The sequence below is a fragment of the Sinohyriopsis cumingii genome, unplaced genomic scaffold (assembly GCF_028554795.1).
Source record: "Sinohyriopsis cumingii isolate HCF-2022 unplaced genomic scaffold, ASM2855479v2 utg001460l, whole genome shotgun sequence".
In the NCBI taxonomy this organism is placed as follows: Eukaryota; Metazoa; Mollusca; class Bivalvia; order Unionida; family Unionidae; genus Sinohyriopsis; species Sinohyriopsis cumingii.
The window spans coordinates 1,611,617-1,628,022 of record NW_028316002.1 but is presented as its reverse complement, the minus strand read 5'-3'; the positions used below and the strand labels follow the sequence as shown (position 1 = coordinate 1,628,022).

Here is a 16,406-nt window from a genome sequence, read left to right as displayed (position 1 = left end):
TAACTTGAAACAAATATATTTATTTATTGGTTCTTATGAAAAATCAGCTGTGAAATTCAATCTTTCAACTAAATCACAGATTCAACACAAATTCAGATAGCATAATCTTGTACAGAACAGGAAAAAACAGTATTTTATGGACTGTTACATACTAATAAATTCTGGAGAAGGAGTTAATAAGAAATCAAAAGTTTTATAATCTGACGTGCACATGGCCTTTTCAATTTGGTGGTACTGTATAAACATGCCATCTAATTGTTCAAGTCTAAAGTCTGACATGAAAGAAAATAGAATATATTATTACATCTTCTTGGTTGTGGGTATTATCATTATAACCCTTATATGAACGTGAGACACAGGCAAACCATAAATCTCAAAATCATAAATGCTGCATCATTTTCTATAAATTTGCAATAATGTTAGTTTCCTCCAATTTTCTGATTAACAGTATTCCTATGAATAATGCAGATAACCAGGAAGATTGAAAATTCCTCCAATTTGTATCAGGATTTAATATGTAAGATATTTGTATAGTTTTAGAAAACAAAGCTGGATGGAATTACAACATAGTTTCATTGCAAATTTTCTCTCTATATTGAAATAATTGCTCCCTTTAATTAGACATGTGTATCATATAATTACATTAAAAAGGAATAAAGATCAGAGTGTATATGTACAGTCCATTTTTCAATGTTTAAAATACAGTAACACATACATAAGTATGAGAGAAAAAAAAAAGCCTCATGTATAGATCAGTCCTAATGAAATTTAAAGTAGCATTCTTCATTTTCATAAATGCACATTTTATGCAATAGGGCATTTATCAACCTCTAGACTGATATTGTCAACTATCTCCAAATATCAACTTAAATTGAAGTCCATACTTCTACACTTCATTCAAGCAAAATTTCATGTCTTTTCATTTCTTTAACAATAAAGTAATTATATAGAATGCATTTACAATTGTTGAAAACTTGTATATTCTCTTTTGTAATATCCTATAAAATTCACATGTAATTAAATTGAATTTTGTATTAAATAATACCACCCTTTTACCAATTTTTCAGATATTCAAAAATAATTATTTTTCTAGGTGTTTAGTTAATTTGTGTGCAGATAAAAATTATAATTTTTCTCAATTATCTTGACCAGTAAAAAAAATATATTTCATTTATGGACTGATGCACATGGCACCTTCAATGCTGGCTGGAAGCTGGCAAAGTGAACTCGGTTCCATTATATCCAAGTCAGCAAATAAAGAATGCTTAACTGATAATGGTTTAGTGTTTTCTTTGACAAACAAAGAATAATGATTGCTGTTCTAGTGTTTGTTTAACTTTCTGTTCATACTAATATACTGCAAGAGGAGGCATGTATGCACAAAGGTCTAATTGTGTTAGATGCATGTTTCCAACTCTCTGTGGTAAGAGTGACATCCCCTTTTTGTTCATGCATCCCTTGAGTCAAACAATGACAACAGTAAACAGAACCATTGGGGCTAAGTTTTGATAATTTTATTATAAATTGTATACAGGAAGGGAAGCACAGTTTCATTTTTAATGATGTATATGTTGAAAATTTTGTTTTGTCCTCCCTACATACCGTGACTCCTCAGTGAAAATAAAAATCGTTAGATCTAGTTACCTGTCAGTTTTTGGTCCACTCTGCTAATAAAAAGAGAAAAAAGTTGGAAAGACCTGAGGAACTCAGACTGTAATTAGGATAATTAACAAGATTTAAAAGTCTGATGGCTATCTATTTAATCATTTGTTTTTAATATGCATAAAATATTCCTTAAGTTTACATTCTAATTTGATTTTAAATTTTGCTGTTTTAAACAACACCTGGTGACAAGAAATGTTATGTCCTTCTAAAAAAAACAAACTGAAAACAAATGGTGCCAAGAAAATTAGAGTGTCTGAATATTTATATTTATGATGGCAACTGATAATGATGTATAACTGATAATGATATTTATACAAGCAAAACATTTTAGACCCATATTAAACATTCATAATCATTTGACCAACATATACTGGTGCTATTTCAATATCACAGAGAATACTAATGCTCCACTTGGACCAGAGCAGGAAATGTTCTCATGCGGAGTCGCTCCACTTCTGCTCGGAGCACTGCCACTTCCTGTGCCTGAGCCTTGGCTAAATCCACCAACTTCCGTCGTTGTACAATGTCCTTGTACCTTTTCTCTGTCCCAGTTGATGTGTCACGCTTGTCAGCTGTTGATGGAGATAATTCTTATCATTATTTGTCATCCAAAGGAAACATTTCCATAGTTCCTACATACCGGAACAATTTCAGATTGAAACTAGTAAATTAAACTCAATTTCGCTGTGTGGTTTTTGGAAGGAGTCATTTAAGGGTTTTTCTATTTTTAGAAACAGTGGCCATTGTGACAACAGAACGACATCATTTGAAAAAATCTAAAGGAGTTTCATGAAAAATTTCATTGGCTATATTTTGTTGAGCCCCTTTTTAATACAAGTTGTAAACAGCAATTGTGAGCTGATGATGCATAATGGACAATGAACCATATAATTTTGTTTAATTGGTTTCATTCAATTCATGCAAACATAAGCACTGCTGGATGTTTTTTTGTATTATTGGATTCAGTTTTTATGTAGAAATTTACCTTTATGAAGACATAAAGAACTGTGAAGTGTAACCTCAACAATACAACAATGCCAAATGGTAGACTTACTATTGATAAATCTGTTTTTACAATTCAATTATTTCAGTTTAAAAATGAGCTTTCTTATAATATTGTGACAAATGTAACTTAGCACATTATGCATTCTGACTTACCATTTACTGAATCTACGTGGTAGCGCTCATACACTGAAACATTCAGTTCTTCCAGTTCTTTCAGAAGCTGTTCATTTTCAGCTTCTTTCTGTTTTATAGTTTTTCCAAGCTCCTTCAAATTATTTGTTTTCTCTTTGACAGCCTTTTCATGATGCTGAATCAGGAAAAAAATGAATGCATGTGATCACTGCCATTAAATAGTTTCAATATGTCCCATTTAGATATTATGGTTACAATATGAAAATTAGATTGATGAATGCTTTTTCTTAAAGAAATTATTTTGACTGACTGTCATATGATTCATAACTGCTCCAGTGACCTAGTAAGTGGTTAGAGCGTCCACCTTGTATGTGGGAGGTTGCGGGCTTGAGCCCTAGCCATGTCATACCAAAGACTTATGAAAACGCCAGTAGCAGCTGCCTCACATGGTGCTCAGCATTAAGAGGTTATTGTTAGTACTGGTTGGCTTGGTATCAGATAAAGTGACAGGGTAGGACGTGGTGCTACAAGTCTGTGGCATGATGTTCCAGTGCTAGCATCACTATAAACTGCCACAATGCAGACATTGTAGTGATATGACTGAAAAATTGTTCAAGCTATATTAAAAATTGAAAACACATGCACAAACACAATTCATGATAATTCATCATAATGCACCTGTGAGACATCATTGATGTATCTGACATTATAATGTATTTATGTGGCATTAGGCAGCTGAAATGGCATTTTCACTATTCTTAAAGAAGCTAAAAAAATTTTTTTTTGCATCAAATCATGTAATAAAAACCTATTTACTTTTGAATACAAATTTTAATGGACCAATACACCTGTCATGTTGCCCTCGGTTTCATGTTGGTCAATATGGTGTTTCATGGACAGGACATCTATCATACTGACCTCTGCTTCATGTTGGCTCATAATGGGTTTACTAGTTAATTAAAGTTCATATTCACCTCAACAAAAGATAATAATTGTATATTATAATGAAACCTGAACCAGCAGCCTTAATGCAAAAGTCAAATTCATATGCCAATATTTTATCATACTGTGAAAGTAAAATTCATATGCCAATATGTTATCATACTGCAAAAGTCAAATTCATATGCCAATATTTTATCATACTATGAAAGTAAAATTCATATTCCAATATTTTATCATACTGTGAAAGTCAAATTCATATGCCAATATTTTATCATACTATGAAAGTAAAATTCATATGCCAATATGTTATCATACTGCAAAAGTAAAATTCATATGCCAATATTTTATCATACTATGAAAGTAAAATTCATATTCCAATATTTTATCATACTGTGAAAGTAAAATTCATATTCCAATATTTTATCATACTATGAAAGTAAAATTCATATGCCAATATTTTATCATACTGTACTCATCACATGCATGCTGCTGAAGAAGTAACATCACGTAAAATTGATAAAATGTTGCTGAAATTGGAGCAACTGGCTGATATTTAAATCTGGCAGGTTTATGTTATTTTTGCAATGCAAAACATGCTGATGCGAGTACAACTATCACAAGCAATGATTATGCTATTTTATGAAGGTGATGAACATGGCAGAGAGACTCAATTTGTAAAAATATTATTCATGTGGAAATACATGAAAGAACAAAACAGTTACAATGTTATATATTTCCTATCAGTAGTTTGAATACATTTTATGATCCAATAACAGCTGAATATATACGTTTGCTAAAAATACTAAACATAATGTTTGACACTTGTTACTCTTACCTGTTTCAGTGTCAAAACTGTTTGCTCAAGTTTTCCAATTTCTTCAGACTTCTTTCCATCATAATCAGCCTCATTCAAGAACTGAAAAATAATTAGACAGCAAATCAGTTACATGGAACTCCTGCATGACATTAACTATACCAAATATACTCACTCATAAGTTGAGTCCAATTTCAAACAATATACACTCTGATCTGCTGTCATATAATGTGCTGACAGATGAGGGTCTGTGTTGTTTGTTCTACTGATTTGTCCAAACACACTGGAACAATATGCAACTGTAGATCTGGGTCTGTGCAGTTTGCAGTTTGATTCAACTTGTAATTGCAAGTATGTATGGTGCTCAATCTTAACCAGTCCGTTTTCTGTCTGTTTTGTCAAGTGTATATAGAGGATCTCACATAAATACCCATTTAAAATAAGACTTGAATGACACTAAAACCATTCCATAAGTTCAAAAAAAGACTTGAATGACACTAAAACCATTCTATACATTTAATGTAAGTAATGAATGACAATAAAACCATTTGATAAGTTTCAAATAAAAGCTGAAAAACAATGAAACCACTCTAAAAGTTTCAAATAAGAGTTGAACAACAGTAAAACCATTCTATAAGTTTCAAGTAAGAATTGAACAAAAGTAAAACCATTCTAAAAATTTCAAGTAAGAGTTGAACAACAGTTAAACCATTCTATAAGTTTCAAGTAAGAGTTGAACAAAAGTAAAACCATTCTATAAGTTTCAAGTAAGTGTTGAACAACAGTTAAACCATTCTATAAGTTTCAAGTAAGAGTTGAACAACAGTTAAACCATTCTATAAGTTTCAAGTAAGAGTTGAATGATAATGAAATAAACGTATGGGTTTGATTCTCGGCACAACCAAATCGTGTATGTGAGAAAGTTTGCCAGTAGCTTCCCATGTGTCTGTGGTTCAACCTGAGCTCTTCCTCTATCAAATACACTAGCTGCCATGTATGGCTTGTAATGTGCTCAAAATGGCTTTAAACCCCCCAAATCACAAATCGTTCTCAAGAGACTTATGGATGCTTTTATATAATCTTTGCCAATTTTGACTGAAGGTTACTCGTGCAGCTGAGTACTTTTCTGGGATAAGAGTCACCACCACCCTTTGGTCCAACACTCTCATTTTATATACTATTTTTGTCACACATGGTTTCCATGCAGCAAAAAACCATTAAATGCAGAAACTACTTGCACTACATGTGTATCATACTTTGTTTAAATATCTTCCGTGATTTAAGAGCTATGCTCAAGAAATTCAAATGTTATAGTCTGACAGATAGACAAACAGATTAGCATAGTGATAGCTATTTCTCACCCATCTGACAGAATTCTATCTGTTTTGCTAACCTTACTTTTACTATCTCAGTCTGGTTATCTCAGACCTGTATTCTCAGTCATAGTGTCCACATGTTAGGAACTACGTTTAACAACTTAAAAACCTTTTTGATGTCTTCTGCTGTGCCTGATGGAGTTGTTATCAAAATCAACAACAACAACAACAGATATATAACAAAAAGAAATTCACTCATAAAGCAACCTAAGGTCTCTCCAGCTTTTGATAACACCATACAAAATATCATTTTCACACATACACACATTGATCTCGAGCTATTTGACAGAGCTCCAGACACACAGGCAATACACATCAGTGACCACACTAAACCAAATGTTAAGTGCTACTGCAAAGCTGGTAAAAACCAGAAATGTGTTATGTCAAACTGGTTTCTTCTTTGTCTAACACCCACAATCCACCCCATTTGAATCAAATATAATAATGTGCATATGACAACTGCACTTATCACACGAGTGGTTCATTCATCAGTCCACATGCTATTCCACAATAAGATTTCCATGTAACATATCATTGCACTAATGATAGCAACTATGACCAAAGGGATTCTTAGTACCAATAACCAATGGGATTTTTAGTGTGGGGAAAAAGTAAAATATATAGCAGTACCAATACCAGGTTTCTATCTAGTAATATGTTGGGTGTGTGAAGATGTGAGGGAAGCAATTATAAAGCTGAGTAACTAGGTCAGCATCATAGAAACTAATGTAAGCTGGGTGTGTGAAGATGTGAGGGAAGCAGTGATAAAGCTGAGTAACTAGGTCAGCATCATAGAAACTAATTAAGTTGGGTGTGTGAAGGCATGAGGGAAGCAATGATAAAGCTGAGTAACTAGGTCAGCATCATAGAAACTAATGTAAGCTGGGTGTGTGAAGATGTGAGGGAAGCAGTGATAAAGCTGAGTAACTAGGTCAGCATCATAGAAACTAATTAAGTTGGGTGTGTGAAGGCGTGAGGGAAGCAATGATAAAGCTGAGTAACTAGGTCAGCATCATAGAAACTAATGTAAGCTGGGTGTGTGAAGATGTGAGGGAAGCAGTGATAAAGCTGAGTAACCAGGTCAGCATCATAGAAACTAATGTAAGCTGGGTGTGAGAACATATCAGTAGCACAGTTTTTAGGTTTCAGGAAGGCTAAGTTGACAATTATCTAGGTAAACAGGTCAGCATCATGACATCTGGATAAATGGGTTATATTCCTGCTGTTTCAGCACCCTTTAGTTATGGTATGATCTGGGGGAAGGAAGCTGTCATTCATCTGGTAATAGTTGGCCAATCATATTCTGTATGTCGGGAAAGGGTGTGGGATTACAATGTGTGTACATATAGATAGATATAAGATATAGTGTGGAGAAGAGAAGGCAGAAGGACACAGAGCTGAAAGAGGGCAGAGAATAAAAAAGGGACAGCAGAGATAAGATCTAGCTGGAAATAAGAATGAGACATTGATATACAAGATGGGGAGTTAAGAGAAAGGATACCTAACAGACATAATAGAGTGATAGATGGATATTCTGATCGGACAAATATAGTGAGAAACAATGTAGATCAACATTAATGTAGAATTTGGAGAGGTGAACAGAACTAGTGTGTATTTTGGATATAAACAGTAGATTACAATATGACTTAGTGTTTCAATTAGTATACCACTGGTCCCCACCTCACCCTGAAATCAACAGAAAGATCCACCTAGGTCAGACAGACCACACCTAACAGGTCAGAGTAACACTTGCCATATTTCCAGGAAAATATATATATTTCCAAGAAAGTCATGTGTCAAAAATTTCTTGATGTCACAACACGCTTTGTTAGAACTGTACCCAGTAGGCATATTGTATTGTACAGTATTGTACCATTGACACCATGAACATTTTCCAAATTAAAATTGATGGAAGCTTAACCATATAAAAGATATTATTTAATTATTGTCAATTTCATACGATATCCATCGATTAAATGTGATAAATACAGTAATGATATAAAATAATTTTATGTTTTTATTATTTCATTTGAAGAACTTGTGTACTTAGGGTTGACAGGTCACACCATTGCCCTCATTGACATATTCATCTTAATGTACAGTACATGTATTTGAAAAAACAAAAGCATGTAGCTTAGATGCTTATTGTGCAATACTTCCAACACAACAATTATCACCTTTTTCTTGACTTGTTTTCCTTTTCTAAGACAGGCATATATAGCTAGATTTGACAATTATTCAGATTTTCATAAGAAAGTACAAAACCTGATGGCCTTAGCACAGAGTGAAAAGCAATTAGAGTACCTGATGTATACTGTGTTTTGAACCTGCTAACTAGACTGTAATGGAGCAGGGTTATTTTAATTTAAATGGAAAAAATTGGGTAAGAAAAATGATGTTTGTACCAAGACAAGGAAATCCCAGCTGTAAAGTTACATTACTGGTTTCCCCATTGGCTGAGCATCACTAAGGGTATAATACCATCACTGTGGTATGAATGCTTATGACAGTTTATGGTAGATATTACAAATGTCGATGCTTAACTATTATATAAAAGTATGTAAGAGAATTTCTAATTTATTTTAATTGGTGAAATATATGACAAAATATAAAATGCAAAGGCTTTGCACAGCACTTCTGGCCACACGAACTGGACATAATTTTCATCTAGTGGTGATATTGCTGATGGCATATAAGTTTTATGATCTTGTGTTTCAGCCTGCATGGTAGTGACGTACTTTTTCCATGCCCAACTGCCTAGTTCCAATATCCTCAAAAATAAGAAAAATTACAGAGCTTCAATAGACACAAAAATAAGATCTACCTCCCTTAGTCGTTATAGTCCTATGTGGCCACAGGTAAAACTAAATAACATAAATTATATAACACAATACTGTGTTATCACTTACAAGCTGAATCTCTCTTGTAACCTTCATGAACTGAATGTCCTTCATCTTATTTTGGAAGTCCTCCATCTGCATTAGCATCTTCTTGTGTTCCCTGCAATACCATAAAGGCTATATGTACTGGGTAATTCTGATCACAAGCCAAACTCTCTAAAGGATTTTTTTATGATGGATGTCTGGCTCGGAGATCATAATCCTAAATTTGAGTCCGAATTTTGTCTCAACCAATCAATAAGGTCTTGAACCAAAAACGTGTGCATATAACACAGATGCCCTCTTTTGCCCATGTAATATCCCCCATTCTTGCTTGAATGGGTGATGAACTAGTGATGGAAGTAAAGTAGTAGAATGTATGTATAAACATGCAAAAGAATATTTAAAATTAAAGGGGTATAACTCTAGAAAGAAAGTAGGAGTATGATGATAGAAAAGATTCATCTTATGTCAGTTAAATCTGCCAAGTTTCAGGACTTCTGGTCACAAACTCTAGGACTAGTTGCCTATACAATAACTGTCATAACAGCATTTACAATTGAATAAACTCCCATAGACTGACAACTGATTAAATTCCCATGATATTAATATTTTGTCAAATTACTACATATTTATTGTAAGACAAGCAAAACAGGCTCACATCCTATGCATGATCTATCTAATAGTTAACTTTTAAAATGATGAAAATTGTACGAAGCATGGCGTACTTTTGAGAACAATTCTCTATAGGTGCCCAGTATTAAATTCTAGCTGTGTAAATTCTACCTATTTCCATCTGGAAAACTGGCACGAGAGATTATCATTTTACAAAAAATATATTACAAAATGTATCAAAAATGTCATGTTAAAAGGTAATATTTTGTTTCAGAAGATTCTTTTTGCATACACAAGGAAAAGGTAAGCAACAGAGGAAATTTTATGGGGATATAAATTTATCTCTTTACTAACAACAACTCATATGAGATCTCATTATAGAGGAAGGCAGCTGATTAATGAATCTGTTATTACTTAATTATATTATCAGTTGTAATAGAACCAGTAATAATACTGAATCTCATGATTTTACTCCAAGTACTCTTATTTACAGACTATCATTTACAGGAAATCTAGCAAACTAAAATAAAGTTTTGATAAAAACAAAAAAATATCACACATGTCCTTGACCTGTCAAGTAAAACTCACCATTCTAATTGGATGATTCCTTTTCTAAAATCTTTACTTTCAACCATACTGGCTATTTTGCTTTCTCCCAGTTGCTGAAAAAAAAATGTCATCATAGTGAATTATTTATAATAAATAAACAATGGTTATGATGCCAGAAGAAAAACTCTACAGAAGTGTATGATTTAGATTTTTAACATAGCTTTAACAATTCTGTATTCATATCACTGCCATGTCTGCAGTGTGGCAGTTTATAGCAGTGGTGTCTAGCACTGGATCATCATGCCACAGACAAGTAACATGATGTCCAACCCAGTCACATTATCTTGACACCAGGGTGACCAGTTTTAGCACTAACCTCTTAATGCTGAGTGCCTAGTGAGGCAGCTGTTGGTACTATTTTGATAAAACTTTGGTATGACTTGGCTGGGGTTTAAACCCATGATTGCCTGCATCCAAGGTGGATGCTCTAACCACTTGGCCACCAGACACAGAATTGTAAGATAATTCACTTTAGGATGTTTCCTAAACCTAAACAGTACTTATAAATAGGAAGAATTTAAAAAATTGCTTTTTACAATATATATGCTGTCAATAAGACTCCGTGGAAAGTCCACATTCTCTCACAATGTACCCATAAACATAAGATTTCTGACAAAACTTATATTTAAAGGAAATTTAATTTACACAAATTTAAGTTTTGTACTTTAGTTGCTTTTGTACACATGCAGTAAATCTTTAAGTTAAGCACCGAATATAACTTGCTTGGAATCAATATAGATACCAAGTATGTAAAAACTCAATTATGAACTGACCAATAATTTCTTTACAGAAAATAATGTATGAGTTGAAAATCTGAACAATATAATATATCATTTAGCACAGTTATTTTCCATCTTTACTATAAAGAACTTGAAAGAATATGGACAGTCAATCCTGTAAGTAAATTTATTAACAACAATTTAAAAGTGAAAATAAATCTTACAAAAATAAATTATAAATTCACCAATTTTACATGTGTCAATTTTCTAAAGTGGGATTACAAACAAATACATCAAATGACATAAATTTCCTGAATGTTGAATGGTCAGTAGGAAATAGAGTAGATATGGATATCATGACAGTTAACTTGTCAAGTCATCCTATATTTTACACAAGATGACCAGTGCAGTAAGACATCTGACATAACCTACATTTGTGAAGGCATCTAAAATTACAGTAGGGGCCTGGGTGGTGAAGTGGTCTAAAGCACTCACCTTTACTGTTCACTGCCATCTCAGATCTCTCCCCAAAGGTTTGTCTTGGGCTTAGCCAATGTGGGTATGAGAGAAAGCGTGAGAGTAGCATCTTAAGGGTCAATAGTTCTTATCACATTCTTCCTCCACCAGTTATACTGGCCACAATGAATAGCCTATCATGTGCTGAAAAATGAACTTAAACCCACGACAACAACAAATGCAGTAATCAAAGTTATCTCTCAGTTATTTTAACTCTACTGTTGAGGTCTTACACCATGATTCTGTGGATATTCATAACACTATTTCTAAATTGGATACTTGATCATGCATCCACCTTTCCACACTTCTGCATTCTATAGTTATCTCCACTGTCATTGCTTATTTAAAATAATTATCTTTTTATTACCTTAATAGTACCATTGAGATCTTCCACCACACTTCTGTGTATTAGCACACTATCTCTGTGATCATGGATAAGGGAACCTGCATTCATCTCAACTTGTCCCTGTTTCAGCAGCAACTGAACCTCTAGGTTCAAGCCAAACCTCTGCTTGTCCTCCTGCAGTCTAGAATTAGAAATAAGTTTGGATCTTGCATCAGTATTAATTTGATAATAAACTAATAAAAACGTTATCAGCATATATACTTTTCTTTCATTTTTAAAACATGAAATATACACTGAATTCTTCACAATAAAATGGTCGCATTACATTGATCATTTCAATCATTCAAAAAGTAATGAACCAAATGTTTTCAAATAGCCAGTTGTTTTCGTGATAGATTTTCTTGCTACATATTTTTAAAACAAGCAGATTTTGCCTAAACCTTAAGTGGTTGTTTTAAGCTTATTTTATTCTCAGTTTAAAATGGGACTAAAGAGGAGCTAAGTAGCTTATCAAGGTTACAAGTATTCTGTACTTTTGCAGAGTAAAACTTCACATCTATATCTAATATACTTTTCAAAAGAGAAGTGCAACAGATTTAAGATGAACATTCAAAGCCAGCACATTAAAAATCTTACTTATTAAGGGTATCAAGAATTCCATCTATATCTGTCTGCACATTAAAAATCTTACTTATTAAGGGTATCAAGAATTCCATCTATATCTGTCCGCAACTTTTCATCTTCTTCTTGACGGGCTTGTAGAAAGGCATTCATTTCAGCCAAAACCAGGGCTTTTGTTTTCAACTGTAATAAAAAGAAGTTCCCTTTCAAGATTTAAACAGGTTTAATGTGACAAAGAGGTCATTGAAGTGATATGATGGGATATTACAATCCTTTGATTAAATAACATTCTTTTTTATTTTCTCAATTTCAAAAAGCATTTTGTTCACTCCCTTTAAATTTTACATTAAGGATATCACACACCCTTCCAGCTACTTAATTTTCTTACAAGTGTCCATAATTCCCAGAACAATTCAGATAAATTTAAAAGTAGATAAGCAATAATGACAACAATAGGCTGTACAAAAGGTTAAAAAGTACTGAAAAATCTCATATATTTGAAGTTTATACATCCTTCCTTTAGCAATGAACCAGTTTGTTTTTAGAATTGATAAAAATTTTAAATATTTGTCTATTTAGCTGTTCTTGGTTTGAATATTACAGTAAATGGTCAGTTATACATACACCAATTGTCATATTTATAAATGGTTTGAATACTACAGTTATATGTCAGTTATCTATACATCAATTGTCATATTAGTTATTGGTTTGAATACTACACTAAAAGGTCAGTCATCCATACACCAATTGTCATATTAGTTATTGGTTTGAATACTACAGCAAAAATCAGTTATCCATACACTAGTAGCAATGGTTTTTCACTCACCAAGACCACTGCACATACAACTTGTAACAATATTATCATTTAGGCATATGACACTCTGTTCCAGCAAGGAAGTTCTTACACTGGGTAGGCCAAGATGGGCACCTTTAATGATAAGGGCTCTTTTCAGCACAGGGCCATCATTTTTGGAACAAAGATTTTATTAAAATACAAGGGCAGATAGCCAATTATCTGTTCTTAGTGTCGTCTATTTGGGAAATAAAATCAAACAAAAAGCTTAATGATATATGAGAGAAGAATTAAATGAACATCCCAACAGATGAATGTACCTAATAAAAAACTCAACTTTAATGAAGTACTTTTAGTAATATGGTGGCAATCAACAATTTTATATTTTGGATAGGGATAGAATTTTAAAGAAAAAAAATATTTCCCAGGTTTTTCTCACTGGTTATACTAGCTATTTAAAAAAGACCTTGTAAATCTTAGGTATTTGAAAAATAACTTTTAATTCCCTTTATTTTGGTTATGATTGATGGGTGTAATTTAGGTTATAGAGTATACAGCTTGGCATGATGGGTGTAATTTAGGTTACAGAGTATACAGCTTGGCATTTGCATCAGATGTGCACCTATTCATAAACTGCAATCTCCACTTGGTCATTTTCACTTGTTGGAATTCATAGGTAAATTGTTAAAAAAAGAGAGCCAATAACTTCTTTTACTTTTATATATTTTGTAATTCATTCATTGCACTTCCAGAAGCTGGTATTGCTTAGTCTGGCAAAATTCCTTTCCTTACTTTAATAACTGCTAAAGTTAGTGTACTTTAGACTAATTCAGGCTGATTTTTCTAGAACATGGGAGAAGCCATTTTGGTTAGCTGTGTGCTTAGATCATGTACAACTTCCACAAGTACAATACCTAAAGAAATTTCAGCCATGGTACATGAGAGTGACATAGAGATATGCCAACATTCTCTCCATTGTGCATGTTGCAAATGCAAACAACTTCTTAACCTTACACCTGTCACTTTCTAAGAAGTTCATATTATCTGCAGATCACCCCCTATAGAGGCAGCCAATATGATCCTTAAAGGGGAATGGGGAAGGGACCAGAGTGGTGCAAGCAGGGAGGGCATTGATGGCAGAGAGAATGGCATTATGGGGGAGGGGTATCTGGAGTACTGTGATCAGCCAGGAAAAAAATCTATATCTCTCACTGAATTGAAGCAAATATTCCATGAATATTGTCTTCCAATTGCATCCATACATTGATCAATGTGCCTTGTTTTTTACCACAGATCTTTAACAATAAGGTTGCTGTAATCAACTTTTCCTACCAATATCAATGTAAATGTTAATATTGCAAGCAAATAAGTACAGGCAAAGTTGTAAAAGCCTTTTCCTGGAAATCATAGAACAAATTTTCACACAAAGTTAATATTGGTTTGTGTGAGTATTGAAATGGAAAATAATCAACAAAAACTGATAAATAAAACTGCTCATCTAAGTTAAATTCTGTGCAACTTTTTTCTCTCTTACCAGTTGTTCATTATCTATCTTTGCTTTTCTATATGCACACAATCTCTCCCATACACGTGGCTCTGTCCCTTCTGGACAGTTGGAAGGTTTGTCAAGTTCTTCCATGGCTGATTCCATGTATGATTTGGCCTGGGAATTTTGTCGAGCAGTAGATGGACGATCAGCAAATGGGTTAAATACTGAGGAATCAGTTACACTTGTCTCTGTCTTTACAGCCCTTGCTCTAAAGAAAAAAATACAATTCTTAATCTCTCTGCCCTTTTTCCAAGCAACACCAATGTCTATATATATATATATATATATATATATATATATATATATATTCATTCATCAGAAAATATGCTTTTTATTAATGCTCTTTAGCAAAGTTGTGCATTAAATTTTCATGAAAATATAATAATTGATTTTATAACTGAAGTATAAGGTGTTAGCAAAATTTAAAATATGTTACAAATATAATTTTCTTGAATATAGACATAAATCATTGCTTACTTATATTTAGAAATTTACCATTTTGCAGTTAATCATATTTTAATTCCACAATAAATGTGCTTTTTCTTCATTTGAATGCATATGCTTGGTCAAAAATCATATCAGATATCACCTGACATTTCAGACCAGTGTAAACTTTATAACTGGGTTTATAAACTAAGGGTTAAAATAGAAACTAATCAATCAATCAATCAATCAGCTTGCCAGAGTCACTGGACTATTCAAGACTGGACAATTAATATGATAAAAGAAGTAAAAATACCCCCTAAAATCATGGGAAAAGGATTACAGGAATAGTGAGCAATCTGTTTATGCAATTATAAATCCAAATCATATCATTACTTCATGATTGAAATGAGTGTACAGTAAAAACAAAAAGTAAAGAACTCTGAGCAGAATGATTGTTCAACATGCATATCTTTTGATGGAAGTTTACTATATACTAAATGTTTGACACCAATCCAATAAAAAAAACTGCATAACTATTTGCATTCACAAAATTCAGTCATACATCACATCCAGCTGTAAGTAACAAGAGCAAAAACTCTTATAAAAATCATGGGAGAGCAAAGTTTTACATAATTTTTGATTTTGATCAAAGTATATACAGTCTTGTCGACATGTGGATAGATCCTGAGGTGATACTTATAACACTAACCATGTTTAATAATCAATCAAAAACTGAAGGACTAGTCATAGTAAGAAAATTTTAAAAATTAGTGTACAGATCTTATATTACAGTGTATTTTATATGCAAGAAATAAATACCCCATTCAAAATATTAAAATTGTACAATATTTTATTGAAAAAAGATCTGGATTGATGGTGCAAAAAATATGTTGAAGAAAAGGATTGCAAGGAGTCACTTTACAATTTGAGACATTGACCAATTAGTAACTTTTTTACAAGGTGTTGAGTGAAGTGTCAAATTCTGTGGTAAAAGAGAGCTATATTGACTGAAGGGTTACCGTGGACGTCTCCTGAAGAGTCTGTAAAGCTGGTCTTGCTGTACTGCTGATACATCTGCAAACTCTCGCTTGAAAGCCTTGTCCATTACCTTATCCTCAGCTGTTAGGATGTCATACTGCTCTCTGAATGCATCCACATTCTTACGAGACTCTGCTACAGCTTGTGTGACCAGTTGCTGAAATTATAAATTGCAATACCTATTCAAAAGAAATTCTTTGATTCTTAAGTTCATTACATAATGGACCTCAACAATGATGGGAACAGTCTGATTCTAAAAGTCCACTTATATTATGATGGGGACAGTCTGAATCTGATAGTCTGATGAGAACAGTCTGAATCTGACTGACCAAACAATTATGGGGAAGTCTGAATCTGACAC

General features: G+C 33.0%; 1 protein-coding gene across 9 annotated transcripts in view; it reads right to left on the bottom strand.

The window, feature by feature from the left end:
* The window catches only part of LOC149772475 (cilia- and flagella-associated protein 43-like), a 123,798-nt gene continuing 107,392 nt past the window's right edge, over positions 1 to 16,406 (bottom strand). For all 9 annotated transcript variants that reach the window (XM_089947760.1, XM_089947765.1, XM_089947766.1 and 6 more), the window contains 9 exons: positions 16,027 to 16,202; positions 14,567 to 14,789; positions 12,310 to 12,422; positions 11,640 to 11,799; positions 10,017 to 10,090; positions 8,844 to 8,934; positions 4,580 to 4,660; positions 2,824 to 2,977; positions 1 to 2,237 (listed from right to left, as the gene is read on the bottom strand). In XM_089947760.1, coding sequence (XP_089803886.1) covers positions 2,065 to 2,237; positions 2,824 to 2,977; positions 4,580 to 4,660; positions 8,844 to 8,934; positions 10,017 to 10,090; positions 11,640 to 11,799; positions 12,310 to 12,422; positions 14,567 to 14,789; positions 16,027 to 16,202 — 1,245 coding nt within the window. In that variant the 3' untranslated portion in view covers positions 1 to 2,064. The remainder of the gene's footprint in view (positions 2,238 to 2,823; positions 2,978 to 4,579; positions 4,661 to 8,843; positions 8,935 to 10,016; positions 10,091 to 11,639; positions 11,800 to 12,309; positions 12,423 to 14,566; positions 14,790 to 16,026; positions 16,203 to 16,406) is intronic.